General features: G+C 34.4%; 1 protein-coding gene across 1 annotated transcript in view; it reads right to left on the reverse strand.

Annotated features, from left to right (window-relative positions):
• The window catches only part of ADGRB3 (adhesion G protein-coupled receptor B3), a 453,898-nt gene that overhangs the window by 304,291 nt on the left and 126,633 nt on the right, over positions 1-22,974 (reverse strand). Inside the window, exons 12-13 of the mRNA XM_077767234.1 lie at positions 12,290-12,439; positions 11,411-11,486 (exon numbers count right to left, since the gene is read on the reverse strand). Coding sequence (XP_077623360.1) covers positions 11,411-11,486; positions 12,290-12,439 — 226 coding nt within the window. The remainder of the gene's footprint in view (positions 1-11,410; positions 11,487-12,289; positions 12,440-22,974) is intronic.

The following is a 22,974-nucleotide window of genomic DNA, read 5'->3' on the forward strand; positions in this document are numbered from 1 at the left end:
ATGAAGTGATACTGGGCAATTAATTATATTAGCAGATAGAACAGGATTCTCAGAGTATAACAGGGTATATATAGCTTGGGGCTGGGGAAAATAGTTGTCACCACCAAAAAAGTTATGGAAGTTTCTCCCAGGTAACAGTCCTGAGCACACAAATGCAAGTTCCTTTCCCAAATTAGCTGGAATATGTTTCAGTTCTGGTTTGGTTACCTTGAAACAAAAGTATTTATATGTCCCCTAAATTCATTTTGCCTTTTTATTTTGGTTCTGTTTATAATCCCATTTCTCTGCTATAAATAAAACCAAAGTTAATTTAACTAAGCTGCTAATTTTGATTTAAAAAGTTATTTAAATTTGATAGTATACAGATATTTTGTATTACTTTAAAGGTTGCATAAGTGGATCACTTGCTGGAAAATACAGATGTGGGCATTCTAAACAGAAATTTATAATTTTGTCAAGATATTTATAAAGTTCTCTTTCTGTGTTTTGGGATGTGGGAGTTTTGGCCCTGGGAAACTGGGGTATGGAAAGCAAAGTAGGTAAGATAACCAGCCTTCTGTAGGGCATGTTACATGTTACTCTGTGTCCGGTTTATCAGCTTCTCAACTGGCCTGGTGGAGGAGGTGACCCCTAGAGGACAGAGTCTGCCTTATGACTTTTGCTAAGAGTTTATGTATGTGTGTGTGTGTGTGTGTGTGTTATTTAGAATCCAGTTGGGAATAGATACATGCCAATATAATTATGCAGATGGATGTTCTTATCACATTTGTGTGAGTACCCTCTTCCATCTTGCCCTACTAACATGTAACTATCACTACCACAACATCCATTGACAATATGTATGTCTCCTTATAAGTTCAATGAGGGCAGGATTTGTATCTAGCAATCATACATCTTCATTTGCATTTAGCTTTGCACATTTTAGTGTTAACACAGATTTGAATGCCATATTAAATAAACACAGAATAAACAAATATCAAACTTTTGGCCAAGTTGGATCAAAACATAATGCCAATACCATGGTATTAAAATGCATAATGAAGGAAAAATAAGCAAATGTACATTATGCAATGGCTCCCTCTTTAAAAAGTGTAGTGTATGAAATTATCTTTAATTTATTCCATCAATTTATTCTAATTTGCATAAGTGAATAGCTGGCTCCTCATGTACCATGTCAGGCTTTGTGATCTACTAATGCTTCCTGGCTGGTACACATTTGTATTCACTGCTAGGAAAGCAGATCTTAAAGCCAAATGGATTTCATGACTAAAGTAATAAAGTTCTTTTTTATTCTTGAGATTTGTGCTAGTTGGTATCTAAAACATTTAAAAATGTATAGAGTTATTCATTCAAAGGAGACTCAAATATTTTTCACAATTATTACAAAGGCTGAAGTTGCTTCATGTATACAAACCATATTTTAAAGAGAATTAAAAAAATGACTATAAAATGGAATGTAGCTTTTTACAAGAGACTCACTTTAGGTAAAAGGACATACACAAGCTGAAAGTGAAAGATGGAAAATGATGGTCACGCAAATGGTAACCAAAAGAAAGCAGAGATGGCCATATTTATACTGGAGAAAATAGACTTTAAGTCAAAAACTATAATAAAAGACAAATAAGAACATTATATGATGATAAATGGGCCAATTCACCAAGGAGATATAATAATTATAAACATATATGTACCTAACAGCAGAGCACCCAAATATGTGAAGCAAATATTGACAGAATGGAAAGAAAAAATATTACACAATAATAGTAGATTTCAATTCAATACCTCACTTCAATAATGGATAAATGAACTAGATAGTATTTGTAGCTAACAGCCATATAAAGAACCCCCTATCCAAGAACAGCAGAAAATACGTTTTTCTCAAGTGTATATAGAGCATTCTTTAGGATAAACCACAGGAGCCACAAAAAGAGTCTTAACAAATTTAAAACAACTGAAATTGTACTAAGTATCTTTTCTGACCACAGTGGAATGAAACTAGAAATCAAAGACAAAAGAGAAACTGGAAAATTCATAAATATGTGGAAATTAAGTAAAACACACTTGAACAATCAATGGACCAAATGACAGATCACAGGGAAATTAAAAATATCTTGAGACAAATGAAAATGAAAACACAACATACCCAAACTAATGAGATGCAGCAAAAGTCCTGCTAAGACAGAAAAATATATGAGTAAATGCTTCCATTTAAAAAGAAGAGAGATTGGGATCCTGAGTGGCTCGACCTGTTAAGCATATGACTCTTGACTTGGGCTCAGGTCATGATCTCACAGTTGGTGAGTTCCAGCCCCAAGCTACATGCTGACTGTGCAGAGCCTGCCTGGGATTCCCTCTGTTCCTTTCTCGTTTCCCCTCCCCGACTCATACTTGTTGTTTCTCAAAATAAATGAATCAAATTAAAAAAGAAAAAGAACAAAGATTTCAAATCAACAACCTAATTTTAAAACTCATAGAACTAGAAAATAAAAACCAACAATAAACTAAAAACAACCTTACCAGAAATAAGTGAATAATAAAGATTAAAACAGAAACAAATGAAATATAGAGAAGAGAAAAACAATAGAAAATGTCAACCAAACTAAGAGTTAGTTGTTTGAAAAAAATCAACAAAATTCACAAATTCTCAACTAGACTAACTAATAAAAAAGAGAAAACTTAAATAACAAAACAAGAAATGAAGAGAAGAGACATTACAACTGATACCACAGAACTAAAAAAGGCTTACAAGAGACTACTACAACTGCATGCCAATAAACTGGATAGCTTATAAGAAATGGATAAATTCCTATACACATTCAACCTACCAATACTGATTCATGAAGAAATTTAAACAATTGAAATAGACCTATAACTAGTTGAGATTGAGTCTGTAATCAAAAACCTCCAAAAAAGAAAAGCTAAAGAACAAATGGCTTCACTGAAGTATTTCACCAAACATGTAAAGAAGAATTAACATCAATTCTTCTCAAACTTTCTAGAACACTGAAGAGGAAGACATATTTCCAAACTCATTTTGTGAGATGCTTTTATCAATATCAGAAAAACATACTGAAAGAAATGAAAACTACAGAACAACATTCCTGGTGAACAGTGATGCCAAAAAAATCTAATTAATTAATTAATTAAACCAAATTCAACAATGCATTAAAAAGATCATACAACATGATCAAGTGGGAATTATTTTGGGGATGCAAGGATGGTGAATATATGAAAATCAATATGAAATTAACAAAACAAAGGACAAAAACAATATGATTCTCACAATTGATGCAGATAATATCACAATTGATGCAGAAATAGCATTTGAAAAAAAATTCACTCTTTCAGGATAAAAGCTCTCAACAAATTAAGCATGTAAGGAATATATCTCAACATAATAAAGACTATATATGAAAATCCACAGCTAACATTATACTCAATGGTGAAGAACAAAGTTTTCACTATCAGATCAGGAACACGGGAAGGATGCCATCTATTGCCACTTCTATTCAACAAAGCATTGAATTAATAATGAAAGCAGTTAGGCAAGAAAGAGAAATATAAGGCCAACAAATGGAAAAAAAGAAGCACAATTATCTCTGCTCATAGGTGAAATGATCTTATATGTAGAAAACCCTAAAGATTCCACAAAAAGACCTGTCAGAGCTAATACACAAATTTAGCAAAGGTACAGGATTCAACAATAACACTCAAAAATCAGTTGTATTTTTATACACTCACAAATAATCTAAAAAGTAAATTAAGAAAACAAATCCATTTATAATAGAATCAAAAAGAACAAAATACTTAGGATTATCATAATCAAGAAAGTTAAAGACTGAGCTGTCAGCACAGAGCCTGACATGGGGCTCTAACCCACTAACCATGAGCTCATGACCTGAGGCCAAGTCAGATGCTTAACCGACTTAGCCACCCTGGTGCTTCAGAAGTGAAAGACTTTTTTTACACTGAAAGCCAACCTCCCCAACACAAAAACAAACAAACAAAAAACAACAAAAACAAGCAAAAAACTTACTGTGAAAAGTCAAAGAAAAGACAAATAAATAAGAAGACATCCGAGGTTCATGAACTGGAAGACTTAACATTGTTAAAATGTCTGTACTACCCAAAGCAATCTACAGATCACTCCAATTCCTATCAAAAATCCCAATGACATTAAAAAAAAAAATAGAAAATAAATCCTAAAATTCATATGGAGTATCAAAAAACCCTGAATAGTCAAAACAATCTTTAGAAAGTAAAACACAGTAAGAGGCTTCATATTTCCTGATTTCAAAAAATATTACAAAGCTACAGTAAGCCAAAACAGTATGGTATTGGAATAAAGACAAATGATAGACACATTGACCAAATGAACTGAATAGGGAGCCAGACATAAACCCTCTCATATAGGCTCAAATTATCTTTGACAATGGTGCCCAAGTTACACAATGGGGAAAAGATAATCTCTTCAACAAATGCTGCTGGGAAAATTTGATATCCACATGTAAAAGAATGATGTTGGACTCTTACATTGTACCATATAAAAAATTAAGTCAAAATAGATTAAAGATCTAAACATAAGACCTGAAGTTACAAAACTCCTAGAAGAAAACATAGGGGAAAAACTTCATGACACCGAATCTGGCAACTATTTCTTTGATATGACACCAAAATTATAGGCAACAAAAGCTAAACTAGATAAATGATACCATATCAAACTTAAAACTTCTATGCAGCAAACAATCAACAGAGTGAAAAGGTAATCTATGGGATATGAAAGAATATTTATAAGCCATATATCTGTCAAAGGGTTAATATTGAGAATATATAAAGAAATCCTAAAAGTCAACAACAAAAACAAACAATAGGATTAAAAAGATACCATTTCATACCTGTTAGGATGGCTACTATCCAAACAAACAAACAAACAAACAAAACAAAACAATTAAAAACCCAGAAAATAGAAGTGTTGGCAAGGTTGTGGAGACATTGGAAATCTTGTGCACTATTGCTGGGAATTTAAAATGGTGCAGTTGCTTTGGAAAACACTATGGCGATTCTTCAAAAAATAAAAAATATAATTAGCACATGATGCAGAAATCCCACTTCTGGGTATATATCCAAAAAAATTGAAAACAGAATCTAAAAGAGGTATTTTCACACCCATGCTTACTGCAGCACTATTCACTATAGCCAAGAGGTGGAAGCATCATAAATATCTATTGATAGAGCAGAGATAAAGAAAATATGGTCTATACAGACAATAGATTATCCAGCCTTAAAATGAAGGACATTCTGTCATATGCTCCAACAAAGATGAACTTTGAAAACATCATGCTACATGAAATAAGTCAATCACACACACACAAAAAGCAATGCAGGATTCCATTTATATGAGGTAGCTAAAGTAGTCAAAGTTTTAGAAACAAAGTTTTGAAAGGCTGAGAGGAGGTGGAAAAAAAAGGATATTGCTGTTCAAAGATACAGTTTCCATGTTGCAAGATGAAAAAGTTCTAGAGATTTGTTGCAAAATAAGGTGCATATAGTTAATACTACTATTTTGTGTATTTAGAAATGGTTAAAATGGTAAATTTCATGTTATATGTGTTTTACCACATGAAAAAAAATGCAATGCAGTATTACAAACAAACATCAGTGGAGGGGATTGTGGAACTAATGTGCAAATAAAATTTAATCAGATAAAGTAAAAAGATGTTAATGATTTAATAAAAATTATTAGAATTACAGTAGCCTCTTTCCATTTTTAGAATTATATATAGTTCGTGTAGCTTCTAAAGTAAGACTTTTCATAATTGTTTCAAACAAGCCCTCCAATTTGAAAAACCAAACCAAAATAAATGATTTCACATACTGTAGGAACTAAGGACTTCACTGAAATCATTAAGTTAAATATATTTTCTTTTCAAACTAAAATCAGCTGATGGCTGCTAAAAAGTAAGATTTGGTTAACTTAGAGCTTTAAAACTAATTATGATTTTAAAGTAGGTTTATTAAGGGATGTAACACCTAAAACTACAAAGAAGCTAAGTGATCTGGGATTTAAATTCACTTTCCAAAGGTGTAGCCAAATTATTCAGATTTTTGTAAATCATATACTGAATGCATAATAATATTCCATAATATTAGTCATGCAAATTTATTATTTCTATAGATGATTTTAGTTTCTAGTGTTTTCACCATAGGGTATTATAAAAATACAGGGTATCACAAAACTACAATGTCATTGCAAACTCAGAATGAAGAAGCAATATCCAAAGTTTAGGTCCTGAAGAACTGAAGAACAGGTGCTCTTATGAGAACTCAACAATTTTAGGTTGATTGCTTTCAGAATGTATTGGTTTAAAAGTAATTATGTTTTTCATGTTTCGATTATTTCTAATATAATTTAGTTCAATTGCTTTTCCCATTTGCTTTTAATTCCTATAATACATGAACTCAAATGAGTTCCATTTTCTAAATATGAAAAAAAATCAGCATCATTTATCTTTATTAGGCTGCTGCACTTGACAGCAAATTCATGTGATTTTGCATTATTGAATTTTTTTTTTTCCTTTTTGAAAGATAATTTTAAAAGCACTACTGGCTTATGAGAACATTGTTGCATTGGTTCATCTTTATTTTCCCTGGCATTTTAAACTATAGTGAAATTTGCATATAATTTTAATTAGCTCCTTTATAATGTCGTTAATATTCATAGCTACGTTAAGATGCTCTTTTTCTTTTTTTGAACAGGACTGTATCTTCCACATGTCCGACAGGAAATCTCTGTGTTATTCCTACATTGCAAAGTATTGTGAATGCCTATAAAACCAGAACCTGACTATTAAATAAATCAGAAGATGGATTATTTACAACCGTTTCTTAAATTGTAGCTTGAGTATATGATTGGATACACTTTTTCTTCCTTAGAAATAATTTCAGTAACATAAATTCCTAGAAGTGGCTGTTTCAATGACAATGCATCTTTACAGCCTCTTGAGATTGCCAAACTGTCCCACTAAAAGGCTGTTTCAGTTAAAAATCCTCACCAGCAGTTTGGGAACTTGCCAAGCTGTGAGTAGTTGTTAGTTTCCACACACATAGAGTGGGGCATGTCTGTGGGTGACCTTGCCTCTCCCATAAGACTGTCTGGCCTCTGCTGGCCAGCTTTCATCCATCAGGCCCGAAAATGGTCGTGGGGCGATGGGAAGAGTATCAGGCTCTCGCCTTGGTGTCAGTGGCTAGGTTTGGAGTTACCAAGTTGACCCTCAAGTATACTTGGGTCTGCTCATACATGGTCATCCTCTCCTTGACAACAAGGTCTTCTGCAGAAGAGCAATATGTCTTCACCTTAACATAGAGGCACACAGTTTGTACTGCTCAAATGAATCAATACAAGCATCACAGAAGCAGCAAGACTGTGGAAGAGTCTTGGTTGGGGTAGAGAAGGTGTGAAGTCAGTCACCTACTAGGCATATAGTCTTCCACAGGTCACTAAAATAATAAGGAGCTCAGTTTCTCATGTGTAGAATTGGAATTCTAGATGGTACAAGCCATTAAAGGGCCTTGTAGCACTAATATCCCGGTTCTATGCTTTTTAACCATAGAAAATTATTCTAAAGAAGGATAAAAAGTGGAAGGCTGAGGATAGCATATATTCAGTCTGGGCTTGAGTAGAGGACATTCTGTCAGTTGAAGGGACAATCTGAATCTACTTAGTTGTAAAAGGGAAGACAATTCAACGCAAAATACAAACTGCAGCTCAAAGAATAGTTGAATGAGTATTAGGGCAAAAGAAGAAAATAAATCTCTCTTTTTAAAAAAATTTTAATGTTTTATTTATTTCTGAGAGAGAGACAGCATGAGCAGGGGAGGGTTGGGAGAGAGGGAGACACAGAATCTGAAACAGGCTCCAAGCTCTGAGCTAGCTGTCAGCACAGAGCCCAACATGGGGCTTGAACCCACGAACTGCGAGATCATGACCTGAGCCGATGTCAGACGCTTAACCGACTGAGCCACCCAGGCGCCCCAAAAGAAGAAAATAAATCTCTAAATAAAAGAGTCAACATGCAAAGTTATTTCTGCCTGTAAGCGAAGGAAAAGTTCTAAATTATATCTATTCAAAACATTACATCAAGTTCTCCTTCCTAGTCCCCATGAGAGAAATTATGCAAAGTATTGTTTTGAAAATGATTATATCAAGATATAAAATTTCTGGAAACTTACCAGCAAGCCTAACATTATTCTGTGTATGGGAAACGTGGCTCTTAAAGTTTCAACAGATAATTAGTAAATGTGATCACTCAGGAAAATGTGTCAGGAAAATTTGGTAAATGATAACTAAACATGAAGAACAAATTTATTTTTTCATGATGAATAAGAAGATATTCCCTTTCCTGAGGCATCTGGGTAGCCCAGTCACACTCAATAGAGTCTTGATTTCAGCTCACTTCATGATCTCACTGTGGTGGGATTGAGCCCCATGTCAGGCTCAGTATGGAGTGTGGAGCCTATTTGGGATTCTCTCTCTGTCTCTCTCTCTCTCTCTCTCTCTTTCTCTCTTTCTTTCTCTCTTTCTCTCTCTTTCTCATTCTCTCTTTCTCTCAATCTCTCTCTGCCCCTCCTCCATTTGTTCTCTCTTTCAAAAATAAATAAGCTTTAACAAAAAAAATAAAGAAAATATTCCCTTTCCTGTCGGGTTCAATTCATAAAGCCCAATGTATACAGTAAAACAACATGATATGTGTATTTTATTCCTTTGTTCCTAAAATAGTTGTATGGCATTTATCCTAAATGTCTACGTCCTTAATTATTTTAAAAATGGTTTATGTAGAATATTCTATCAGATAAGACAATTAATTATTCCAGTAAACATTTCTAGGACCTTTGATATTTATTAAGCACTGTTCTGGAGTTTCAACAGTAGGGGAGATTTAAAAGAATTCAGACCAGTTAGGTTAGCTGGGTTGTAGCTTAGTAAATGTTTGTTCAGTGACTGTAAACAAAGACATCACTCTTGTCCTTTAAAAGGCTTATTCTTACTTAGTAGATTCTATAATTATACAGTTACTAACTCAACTTTCTGAAATAGTTTTTTGAAAAGAAAAAACACACCTGAGAATGCTTTATGGTTACATTATCTTACTGTATAAAATAAAAGAAAATGAGAAGTAAATGCTAATGTTTCACCCTCAAATACCACTTAAACAAACATTTCATCTTGCATGTTCCATTGTCATTATTTCTTGTCAATGACTCTAAATGTGAATATTGGTTTGCTATAGTCATTTACCTAATTACTTTATATACGGAAATTATGAATAGGTATACATATTCATAGTTTTAATATAAAGTTTGTTGAGGACTTTAAGCTAAAGAGTATGTCAGAACTGCACAATTCTACAATTTTACTACAATAAAGACAAAGAAGTTTTGAAGTTGGAAAGAAACTTCCAGTTCAACTTCACAATTTACATATAAAAAAATTCAATGATTTGTCCCTAAATTAATCTAAATTTGTTTGCATCACAAATGGTATTACAAAAGTCACTGCTCTGGACTATTCTCTATTTTATCCATTAAGCCACTCATAACATACCCAGTAGTCTACCCTAAATAAATTTTCAATTCCCTTGACTATAAATTTAAGAAATATGGAATAACCTGGCTTCATTTAAGCAAGTGAGTGAGTTCTATAGTATTATACAAAACATGATTAATCATAATACAATCTAACTTTGTTAGTTATATAGGGAAAATAAAGTAATTCACTATCTAAAGCATTTTATGTTGAATATTTTACTTGCATTCATTATATCACTCAACAGCAAATAGGGTGGATATTGCACATAATGCTGCTTATATTTTATTTATTTATTTATTTATTTATTTATTTATTTATTTTTTAAGGTGCTTACATTTTACAGCTGAGTGGAGGAATACACTTGCTGAGTGACTGGGCAAGTTTAAAAATTTTCTTGTTATGTGAAATTAAATTTAAAACCCAAGTCATAGGATTTCAAGTTAGTGTCTAGCCTAGAGTTCTTGAAACATTAGCTTCATACAAATGAACTCCCTATGAAATAAGGGTCTAACTTTCAGCACATTTCTTTTCAAATGAACATCATACACACAGCTAGAGGCAGTGTAACCAGAAATCCATTTTATCTGTAATTGTGCATACTAATATGTTTTAATGAAACCAGTGGAAAAGTTAAAAGTAAACTTATTCATTTTGAAAACCTGTCATTGGTAGAACAAAAGCAAACACAGACTCATTCGAATTCAGAAAGCCCAAATTCCATCCAGAGAAAAGGGAGTTAAAATTACTTCCCACAGTTGTCTCTCTGGTTGAAGGCAAAGCTGTACTGCATCTAGAGGGACAGTTAATGACACACTACATACACTAATAATTTGCTGCACATGAAAAGATTTTCTCCAAAGAATCATAACTAGTCACTGCTTGCAGCAGAAAACTTAGTTAATTCCTTGCAAGGCTTTTTTTTTTGCTGGACCGAATTCTAATTGTGTTTATTTATGTTACTATTTGTTATGCCCCAGGTATAACTGTACACATCATTCACAGTCTTTCTTCCCGAAAAAAGTGGAAGCTTTATGCATGAGGGTGTAAGACCTCACAACTCACTGCTGTGTTTAGGTACAAACAAACAAACAAACAAAAAAGCCTTGTCTCAGACCTCCAGAAGGAGATGGGGTGAAATGAAAGAAACAGGTCATCCTGAGAGCATCACTACCCAAGTAGGTGTGAATGATATTTTCTGTGAGATCAGGTAAAGTAGTTAAGACAATAGAGCAAATAAATTAATGTTGGTAGAATTACTATGTGTAATTGTTTCCTTTAGTGTCTGGGAGGAAAGAAATCAATGGATTTCTTCCAAAAATAATTCTTTAATTGAACAACAGCAATTTTTCTTAATGTAGCTATAATTGAATATTTATTTAGAAGCAAATTGAGATCTTGTGCAAATGAAGAACAAAGCATGCATTCCCAGTCATCATGACACTCCTTTAATTTCCTGTAATGCTGATGAACAGTACCATTAAGTGCAAATAAAGAGAGAAGACAGATTAATTTTAAAACGACCCATTCTATTACAGAGACTTCACTTTTTTCTTTTTCTTATTTTTTTTCTCAGTCTTAAGGCAAGTCATGATTAGTTACAAAAGACTTGCAGGGCTATAATCAGAGACCAAAATTGTCTTTTCTAGTTGTTTTGAAGTGCATAATATGCTAATAAGCTGTTCATTAAATTGGTATTTTCTATTTAATTTAAGAAAGGCCCTTTGTATTAACAAAGCTTGTTTGACTATTTTCATGGAATGGGCTATAATCACATTTTTGGAATAATTTACAAAGATTATAACAGCTTATTACTTCATGGCTTACCTCAAAGTGGGCAAAATTAGATCTAAGTTTTTGTATAGGACTGCTCCAAGAACAAATACTGATGATTCATCTAATTCTAGAAGGAATGAAATTAAAAATATTAGTGAAATTACAAGAAAAATACTGTCTTATAAAACTTTAATCTGCTCATTACAAGGGAATTCCAGTACTTGCTGATGCAAAGCCAAATAGAAGAAACGTCTTCTTAACCACGCATGGGGCAGATTAGCCCACACACCATACATGTTAATGGTAGCTCTTAAAGACGTGTTTTCAGTGGCTTTGTGTCTTATGAAGTAACCTTCCTTCACCAGGCTGAGATCAGAGGCAGCTGTAGGAGCTCTGAAGCTTCAGAGACAACTTTATTTTGGAGTTCTAAGTTACAAGGTCAAGATCTCCAAGGTAAGAATCAAGACTACAATGTCACTGTTGAAAGCCATTAATTTCAGAGGCTTCTAAAGATGGTCTTTAAACTTAAAATTTTTCTTAAATTTGCTTTTATATATCAAAATAGTATCTACAAACCAAAGCAAAAGTGAGGAAGAAATTAAAAATGACTATGGAAAATTGTATGTTTCCATCCCTCAAATTAAAATAGTAAGCCACATGCTTTATATTGGGATAAAACTGACATTACTGAAACTTCACTACGTGAAGTTCAGATCTATAATTTGCACTTTTTTTCCATTTTAATAGCTCCTTTCCACCAGTAAATTCAGATTGAAAGACTATATGTAAGTTTTCTATATTTACAAAATTAGATTAGAATAATGACTACAGACTAAGTTGTTTAAGAAAGGTAGATTTATAGCTAGCATACTATTAAATGACTTTATTAGAAATGTTTTGTTCAAAGTTCAAATTATTTCACATATTTACCTTTTGATGATACAGGAGTAAAAATGCTTTTTGGAATGACTACCCTATCTTCTGAGTTTCTTGCCCAGTCAACCATCCCCTTCCGTCCTTTCATAGGGAAGTTGATGTCTGTTAGAACAGATGCTGCGGGAAGCTTCTGAATGCTAGCCACTATTAGAAAAGAAGTAATAATGTTAATGAAGATCTTTCAGTGGAATCAAAATTGATCAAATTAAACCTTGCAATATATTCAAAATAAAATTTTGAGACAAATTACATTTATCAGAACTACAAAACAGACTTATTTCCTAATATTAGACAATCTTCATTAAGGTTGTCAATTCTTTTACTTATCAATTTAGATTTCTATTGCTTTCCCCAGGAATCATACATTGATGGTCAATGGAGTGTGTTCTGAGTGTAGCATGTACTGTTTGCGGTTGTTCATAGTTGACCTCCTTTCCAATTGTTATAAGTTCATACTGTATTTTTTACTAAATATTTTGATTAACACACTTGATCCATAGGTTGAAATTTGTGTTTAAATCGGAATTTGTTTTTCAGAACAAATTTTCTGCATTTACATGTGAATGTTATCTTTGGAAGAAATTTTTTGTGGATTAAATGGGGTACCATGAAGCCTTGGAAAGCAAATGCATATTACTCTTGGAGACAGATCTGTCATAGTCCAAATAATAAAGGACCAGTAAGGCTATAACCACAGATATGCAAACATTTTTATCAAGTAGATTAATAACAAAAACTTTTTAAAACATCCCCCCATAATGGAAAGTAATAGATGGATACTTTGAATGGAGAATTGTGTCTTTACTTGCAATAAATAAGTAGTTTAATATATATTAAAAAATCATAAATGATATATTTGGTAATGCCTGATTTTTTTATTACATCTAACAATTACATATGTACACATATATACATATAGAATAAAATTATAATGATACTAAGTACTTATGAATTACATATATTTTCAATTAAGAAATGTAGTTTGTACAACTTTTACATAGGTTCATACTTGTTCTACCTGAAAGTTTCAGGTATCTCATGGAATATTTAAATAGAAAGACAATGAAAAAAACTATAGAAGCTATTACAGTAGTAAGCTAATGTAAGAAACCATTCAGCTCCTCATAAGTGGATTTCTTTCTGAGGAAACTTGTAATTTGAATCGGGAGAATTGAAATTAAAAATTTAACAATATTAGTTGTATAAATATATTGCAACACTGGCTTAGTTCCAAATTGAAATGGTTATGTATTATCGTACTTTACTAAAGCTCTTTTGGCTATTATAGACATCCATTATCAGCATAGGATGAAATTTCATTTGGCCTGTAACTTGACATAATAAGCTTAAAAAAGGATTTTGTTACTAAATGTTGAAAGAAAGAGGGTGCTGGGTAAGACATAAATTAGTTATGGATGTTACATGCTGTTTTTTGGATAACAGCTGTAATTGTTTTGGTTTCTTTAATTTTTCAAACAGTATAGTCTTTGTTGTCCTAAATAACACATTCACATGTCCTAAAAGGTCCAAATCCTCCACTGGAGATAGATGGACAGGTTAGCAAGTTGGCAGCACATTCTTTCCTGATGGTCCTGTAAGATTTAATCAATCTGCAAAACTAAATTCATTTACTTCCAAATTCCTTGACTCTCACTTTGGTTTTCTTGGTATTAAGAGGAAATTTATTTCACCTCTTTGCTCTAAAAACTGATGAGAGGAAATGAAGTTTTTTCTGTCACACACTTGGTTTTTGTTATAAAGGAAAATAAACAAGAGATAAATTGTTGGACCCTGAAGTCTAATAATTCCTCTGTTACTATATACCTTGGCTTGGATAGAAAACAAAAAAACAAATGACCAAAAAAGAAGCAATAACAAATGGAGGAAGCACTTTCTTTACCAACTCTATCACTTTATCCTGAATAAGTTCTAGTCTAATGCCATGTCCTTAAATATACAAATATGATATAATTAAATGTGCATGTATCTCACATTATGAAATGCATTCATTCTTCATTGGCTATTAACTTATGACTGTATATGTTAGACTGTCCTTCTGAACATAGTCTAGATTAAAGAACTATAAAAATCAATTAGGATCAGTATTTAATTAGTGCAAAAAGTCCTATAATTGCAGTCTTGATCATAAGGAGTACATAAAAACAAACATTCATTGATCTTAGAAGAAATGTAGTTTGTAAATTAAGATGATATTTTCAATAAATGTAATATAAAAAAGATATAACTTCATAGACTGATGAGATTCAAATGCTAGTCTTCAAATGTTTAGTATACATGTTCTTTAAAATATGAAGTACTTAAAATTGCACATCTTTATCTTAAAGCTACCTAGGAAGATGCCTTAGAGGACACTGTGGTTCTTCATGATCCTGACATGATTAACAAGAAAACCCATTTCCATACAGCAAAAATAGTTCAAAGATGACTTATTTCCTCCTTCTTTCAGTCCGCATAGCAGACACTTGGACCAATCCAATCCTCAATCCCTTCCCTCTTTCACTGAGTTTAAGTGTTCAAAACCTTTAGGTAAAACTTAGATGCAGTCTGTAGGGAACTGGAAAGCTCTGATGTTAAGTGAATACCAAAGAGGCAGGATTAAAAGTGAATCCTTTAAACCATGCCAAGTTTATACAAATATATGTCCAGTGCTGACACAGGAACATAAATGCAAAGCATAAGTGCACAGTCTACCCTCTGTTTCTGCAGTAATTGCCGCATTAAAACCAGTCATTGTGGGTGGTTAGATAATAGAGCATCTTTCCTCAAAAACTGAGAAAATGCCTTTTGTACAGAAGATTAAAGTGCTTAGGCAAAACCACAAAGGACACAGTGTCCCTGAACAAATAGGCACATCTCAAATGCTCCAAGAATTATCCTAAATTCACTGTATCGTGTTTTCATTACAACACTAGATTTGATTTCTTATGCAATAAAAATAGGTGACTCATCACTGATAAACCTTGGAGCAAAACCAGCTGCACTTTCATTTTGCAATTTTAAAACTTTCATTTTGAGTTTGGATATACAGCATAAAACTCCTCCTCATAAAAAAGCATAAGGAATCCTTGCAGATTCTAAAAGCACATCAGCTGTTTTTTGTTTGTTTTTGTTTTGCTTTTGGTTCATCAAAGCAGGGTGGAGCTTCGAACTTGTCTCTGAGAAAAATCATGACGTTTTAGTGCTTTGCCCCATTTGAGGTTCTGGAGAACGGCAACTCTGTTGTGTAATGTCACGTCAGGTAATGTGAATGGCCCACATACAAAAGCCGGGGTTAGTTAATGACGCATCAGTTGCATCATGGACAAGAATGGAAGGCACATAAAAGGAAAAGGCAGGAGAGAGCCAAAGTACACGGATGAATGCTGGAGGGATGAGCAAAATGGACAAATGAGGGCTAATTTAGGAAAACCAATTTCCCAGAATGGCTTAAGTCTGGACTCTAAATCTGGGCCTGGGATTCAAATCCTAATATTTTAGAGTATAATATCCTATTTGTTTGGGAGATTTTTTTGGCCAGTCCCAGTTTATCTTTGCTGTTTTGTGGTAATTATAAGAAGCATCCCTCCCAAAAGGCTCCTTTCAGAAGATAAATTTCATGTTCATTTTATAAGTTGTATGACACTGGGCAAATTGCCCAGCTTTTCTGTGTCTCAATTTTTTTCTTCTGTAATATGGGGATATTATCCATGTCACTGAGATGTTGTAAGATGAAACTGGGTACTATGTATCAAGAGGTAAGAGTCAGGTGCCTAGAACAGTGCCTAGAATAGTACATGGTTATGCTATGTGTTAGCTATTTTTATTAGAGTAGGTTTTCCCATAATCAAATCAAAAGGAACTACCTCACTGTGTATTCCATATTGCAAAATATGTAGCTTTTGCATCAAACATTATTTTTTTTAAAAAAATTTAAGGTTTATTTTTGAGAGAGAGCGAGAGTGAGAGACAGACAAAGCACAAGCAGGGAGGAGCAGAGAGAGAGAGGGAGACACAGAATCTGAAACGGGCTCCAGGCTCTAAGCTGTCAGCACAGAGCCCAATGCACGGCTCGAACTCACAAACTGCAAGATCATGACCTGAGCCGAAGTCAGACACTCAACCAACTGAGCCACCAAAGCACCCCTCAACATTCCTTTTTGATTGTGCTTCAGTGACTTTAAACATGAGATTATATACTTAAAACTTTATGTTGAAAATATACACAGATAGCCAAAGGTAGGGGTTGCACTTAAAATAGAGCTCATCCTTCAGTATTTAAATGTGCCACCTAAGGAGCTAAGGGTTCCTTCTTACTCGTTCATTCTCTTTCCTTCCTTCCCTCTCTCTCTCCCTCTCCTCCCTCTCCTCTGTCTCCTTCTCCTTCCTGCTGCTGCTTCTTCTGCTTCTGCTGCTTCTTTACTTCTTCTCCTTCTCTCTCTCTCTCTCTCTCTCCCTCCCTCTGCCTCTATATCTCTCTCTCTGTCTTCCTCTATCTCTGTCTCTGTTTCCATCCTTCTCTCTTCTCTCCCTTTCCTTTTTCAATAGAATATGCCAGAGGGAAGAGATTGGCTTTCTCTGGTTATTTGGCCACACAGTCAGTCAGGTTAAAAAATCTCAGTTGGAAAAGAAATTGACTGCATCCTAGGTGACAGATTCAGTATTCCCATTGCAACCAAGGCCACAGTCTGCAAAGAGAACTTCAAAAGCACTACTTTTATGCAGTGACCTAAGTACTTAGTGCAGCCATTCACATTGTACAAATGAGTGGAGGAAACTCCCAAGCAGGGGAAGTTTATCATCATAAACAAAAGTGTAGATGAATACAGAAAAAGAAGTGTAAGAGATGCCTTAAAAGGGATATTGATGTTTCCAAAACATTTAAAGTTTGTATCATTTTTCATGTTGATTCAGAGGGAACAACTTACAAATTGGGTCTTGACACATCAGTATGAGAAAATTGGCTAGTTATCAAAATGGATTTGCCTATGGAAAATATCACTCAGTGTTACTAGATGGTTGCCCACAGTTTTGATATCCCATATGAAAAATATGGCAAGAAAGGAAGTATGCACTGCATCAGTGTGTTAGAAATCAACAATTCGTTTTGTTCGTGTACTTATGGCAAGCACAGAGGGGCTGAGCAAAGCCTACATGTAGTGTGATCCATTGGCATTAAACAGTTTAAAAAGTCATGGTTTTTATGTTTATATAGAAATGCTGAGTGCTTTATAAAATACTGAGGGCATTTGGGAGGGAAGGGAAGGACAGTGACCTTAACTGAATAGTTGCCATCACCTTGGCATTTGTTAGACATTCCAATCTATTCAACAAGTATGTACGAGTATCTTCTCTGCACTAGGCACTGTTCTTAGCACAGCACTTAGGCAAGTGCTTTACATGTGATATCTTATTTAACAGTTAAAACAACCATTATTTAATATTTAAAGGAACCCCAGGAGGTATCATTATTATCAGTATCCTTATTGTTATTATCCCTACATTCATTTTACAAGTGAGGAAGTAGACTCTGTTAAAGTGGTAACATTGCGATTCAATTCTCAGTTTGCCTACTCAGAAGTATATGATTTTGCACTGTGTGCTGCAGTTTGATTTTACCTAACAAATTAGCAGCAAATTTACTTTGTCTTACTGTAATGTTTTTGCACTAAATATAAAAGACTGACATAATGATTCAATGAGAGTAAATGAAACTATTCTCACTTGTCCAACAAGAGGTCAAAACTAGATATCAGTGAAGAATGGTGATTATCAAAAGGGGATATAGACACATATTTTAATTTGTCCAGCATCTTTATGTTCTAACATCTCTATGAAAAATCACATTTTAGAATTCTGCAACAGTGAGTAGTTTCCAGGAAACAGTCAGACATTCAAACAGACAGTTTTGGTTGTTTTTCTCATTACCCTGTCTCCCCCATTTACTCTATCTCTTTTCCCAAAATGCCAAGATTAAAATGCTGAGGGCCAAAGAGAAAGAACAGGTTTGCTAGAAAGTCGCATGCAACCATGACTTCCCAGGAAATAGAGCCACTAGGCAGGGGCGTCTGAAAGGACCACAGTGCTGAGAGCACTCATCAGTTCTACCCTGCCATCACCACTACAGAGTGAAGCATCCGGATCCAAGTCCTAGGACCAGCACACAGAGATTTAAGTGAGAAATGTTCTTCCCTTTAGGAATTTACAAGTTTTTCTTTCTAAGAGAAAAAATAGGATCCTCTGATTTTTAAAAAAAGTAGACAAACTAGACAGGCAGTCAATAAAGGACCTATGTGGCATATTGAGCACACGGTTTTCAACTTGTTAGCTTTTAATGACTTACCATGTATATTGAAACTTAAATAATGAACCATTCCGTATATTCCTTTCCAGCATCAAACTTAAAAAAAAAAAAAACTTGTAAATTATTTGTGAATCATTAGCTTCAGATTCTGTTTTTTATCCATTGGTTGCCTTTTTCCCAAGCCTAGGAATCTCTGCACAGCAGGGCACATTCTTATTTCTGCTCACAGTAATGTTGCCAGGCTTTAGTGCTCTCCACAGAGGACTCCCACAGCCTCTTCTCAAGTCACCCTTACTTCCCTAACATGTAGTCACGCAAACGCGCACGGTGCATCCATAGCCTACATGTGACTCTCATTAAAGCTAAACTGTCTCAACCAGGAATTGGCAAATTATAGCCCACAGGCCAAATATGTCTGATAAGCTATTTTTGCATGGTCTTCAAGGTAAACTCGGTTTTCACATTTTTAAATAATTGAAAAAAATCAAAAGAACATTTCTCGGCATGTGAAAATTATATGAAATTCAATTTTCAGTGTCCACAAATGAAGTCTTATTGGAACACAGCCACAGTCATTCATGTACTTACAGTCCGGGGTTGCTTCCATGCAATAATGGCAGAATTGAATAGCTGCACTGAAGACTGTGTGGTCCATAATCCTAAAATATTCACTGTTTGGTCCTTTGCAGAAAAAGTATGCTTACCTCTGTTCTTGACATATGTTGGAGAGCTCTTTTTAAATATTACAATTTTTCTTTCAAGAGAAACACATTCTAAAAACATGAGGGGCACCTGGGTGGCTCAGTAGGTTAACTGTCCAATTTCAGCTCAGGTCATGATCTCATGGTTCATGAGTTCAAGCCCTGAATCAGGCTCTGTGATGATAGTTCAGAGCCTGGAGCCTGCTTCGGATTCTATGTCTCCCTCTCTCTCTGCCCCTTCCCCACTAGTGCTCTGTCTCTCTCTCTCTCTCTCTCAAAAATAAATAAAAACATTAAAAAAAATATGAGTTTCTATACTTATTCTTTTATCTATTACATGTTCTTCCCACTTTTTCTTTCAGTACTACACTGAATATTGTGGTGATATTTAAGCTGATTCCACCACTTGTCTTTTACTCTTCAAAAAGAGTATGAGTATGTCTTGCAGTCTTATAGAAAGTCATTTTTTAAAAAAAATTTCATCTTCTCTACACAAGTAGTTCATGATTTTACTCCTAACATGAATGCAAAATAAAATGTGATATGGGAAGTCATTTTTTGTATGTATACCTCAATAGTAAAAACAAATAAATATAGAAAATGCTTTAGGAAGTAAGTTTTCCCTATTCTCCTAACCAGTGAAATTAAGAACAGAATTCCTTCAGAATAAGGATCATTAGATGATAACAAACTTAGTAATCAGAGAGAGAGAAAAAAAGAGAGAGAGAGAGATCTTTTGTACATGCAACATTATTGACTTCTTTCTCTTTATATACACATGTATGCATGTGTGTGTATAATAGGCAATTTTGATATTTAAGCAACTTTCAAAATCACTAGCAAAGAATTAAGTCAAGGACCTTCTAGGAATTAGGCATCAATGTAAGCAGCAAACAACTAAAGCCAACTTCCCAAGATAGTGACTCATCCATTCCCAGAAAAGTAATAGCAACGGACAATGCTTAGAGGTGACAAGGGAAAAGAGATCACTGCAGACTGAGAAGTTCATTCTGGAAATTCATTCATCCAACAAATCTCTATTGAGCCCTAAGAATATCCTAAGCACTGTCTTGATACTGAGTATTTAGCAAGTGAGCAAGAGACACAAAGTCTTTGCCTTTAAAGAGCTCACAGTCTCGTGGGGAATACATGCAATTAGAAAGGGAACAAACAATTCAGATATGCTAGATTGAGAGAGGTGGCATGAAAGAAATAAAGGATGAGATGGAACACAGTTGGTTGGCTAAATAAAGCCTTGTTGAAAAGGTACTGTCTGGGCTGTGGTTTTACAGTTAAGTATGGCAAAGGGAAGAGGAAGCTGCCTATGCTCTGTGAACCTAGAGACTTGGAAGGGCCTGTAATGTTCCAGACGTATCAGAACAGTAGCATCTAGGAATGACAGGCTTTAAAGGTATGAAGCAAGGAAACTTAATATGTCCTAGAGATACAGTAACATTTCTAATAGGACAGAAAGTTTTAGGGAGAGAAATAGGAGAAAAAGTGAAATAAGATATTGTAGGCTAAGGGATCTGGAGCATGATCAAATTTAGAATTTGAAGATGTAATTAGATGCCTTCTAATTAGAAGTAGTAATTGATAATGTGGACATGGGTAAGTTCTCCTAAAGAGAGAATATAATGGGAAGATTCATTTATTCAGCAAATATTAATTGAGCTCCTATTACACGGCAGACACAGTTATGGGCACTGAAAATACACCAGTGAACAAAAAAGTTAGTCTTTGCCCTCCTGGGGCTAGCATGATATCCAGGGTTGGTGGGGGTGGGGTGGAAAAAGACAAGGAATAATTATAACTAGCCAGAATGTCAGTAATGATAAATGATATGATAGATAATGAGTGAGGTTGAGAAGCTTTACTAAATAAGGAAAGCTTCTTTGGTAAGCTGGCATTTGTGCCAACATCTATAAGAAGCAAAATGGTGAGTTACACAGATATTAAGAAGATACGAGGAAAAGCTGAGAAATGTAGTTTAGGAAAAGGCTCACTTTAGGGGGTAGAGAAATAAACATAGGAAGACATAAAAAATCATGGGGTGCTTGGGTGGCTCAGCCAGTTAAGGGCCCTTCTCTTGATTTCCACTCAAGTCATGATCTCATGGTTGAGATATCAAGCCCCGCATTGGACTCAGCATAGAGCATGGAGCCTGCTAGGGATTCTCTCTCTTCCTCTCCTTATGCTCTCTCCCCCCTCAAAATAAATAAATAAAATTAAAAATAAAAGACACCAAAAATCAATGGGGGGAGAGAGAGAGAGAGATGGAGGAAGAAGAAGAAGAAGAAGAAGAAAAAGAAGAAGGAGGAGGAGGAGGAGGAGGAGGAGGAGGAGGAGGAGAAGAAAATTAAAATCATGAACTAACTTAAGAATGGAGAGGTGCATTTTAATAAGGAGAAAATGGCCTTATGAGGGCTCAAAGGTTTCATAAAGATTATGGAGAAGAGCCACTGGTTTGGTTTAGAAAAATGGAAACAATACTCTAAAATTAGTTTCAGAACATGATCTATTGCAGAGGTTGGACAACTTTTTCTATAAAAGGCCCAAAAGTAATATTTTCAGCTTTGTGGGCCATTAGTCAATTACCCAATTCTATGAAAGTGGCCATAGACAATTCATAAATAAATAATCATGCAACAGAACATGATGTTTAATCATGTTTAATTATCTTGTGTGATCAATATTATATATATATTTTTTAATTCAACAAACGTTTATTGGGCAGAACTACTGATTTCCCACCACCAAAGTGCTGTCTTCCCAGTGTCACCCACCTTAATAGAAAGTGCCACCATCTATTTAACTGTTCAAACCAAAAACCCAAAGGTCATCTTTACTTCTGGTTTTCCTTTGCCTCCTTTGACTCATCCATTAACACATGCTCTCAGTATTATTTCTAGAGCTAGAACATGTCTTAAAACCCTACCCTTCCCTATATCTCTATTCTAATACCCTCCAGAAACCACCAGAATCTCTAATCCAAATGAATTCAAGTGTTGCCTCACTGGACTTCTTGGTTCTATTCTTTTCCCCTGAATTTCTTCTTCTCTCAGAAACCAGAGTAATCTTTTGAAAAATATAAATCAGATCATGTTGTTCTTTTACTTGAAATAATTCAATGGCTTGCCTGTGTTCTTAGAATAAAATCCAAATCCTATACAATGGCCTACAAGGCCCGGCATGGGTTGGTTTCTCTCTCTGCAGTCACATTATACATGGTTGCTTATTTACTGACCCAGATAAAGGGGTACAGGTCTTTTCTTTTCCACCACAGGGCTTTTCCTTTCTAACTAGAACATTATTTTCTATTCTTATCCTTGAGTCTCTGCTAACTTGGTCTGTTTTAACTGCCCTAGCTAAAGAAATACACCACCACCCCCTCCCTGCCATTGCTCTCTATTATGTCATCCTGTTTATTTCCTTATGGCCCTGTTCACAGTTAAAAATTGTCTAGATCATGTAGACTTGTTTATTGTCTGTTTTTATTCTAGACTATTAGCTCCAAAATGACAGGTATTTTCCCTGTTTTACCATTGTATGATAGCATCCTAACTTACAGTAGGTCAGACACAACTCCTCATATATATATATTTTTTTAATGAATAAGGTCTACCAAAGACTCAATAGAAGGAACTGGGGTTTAATGTGATCACTATGTGCCCTTG

This window comes from Crocuta crocuta, unplaced genomic scaffold (genome assembly GCF_008692635.1).
Source record: "Crocuta crocuta isolate KB4526 unplaced genomic scaffold, BGI_CrCroc_1.0 scaffold518, whole genome shotgun sequence".
Taxonomy (NCBI): domain Eukaryota; kingdom Metazoa; phylum Chordata; class Mammalia; order Carnivora; family Hyaenidae; genus Crocuta; species Crocuta crocuta.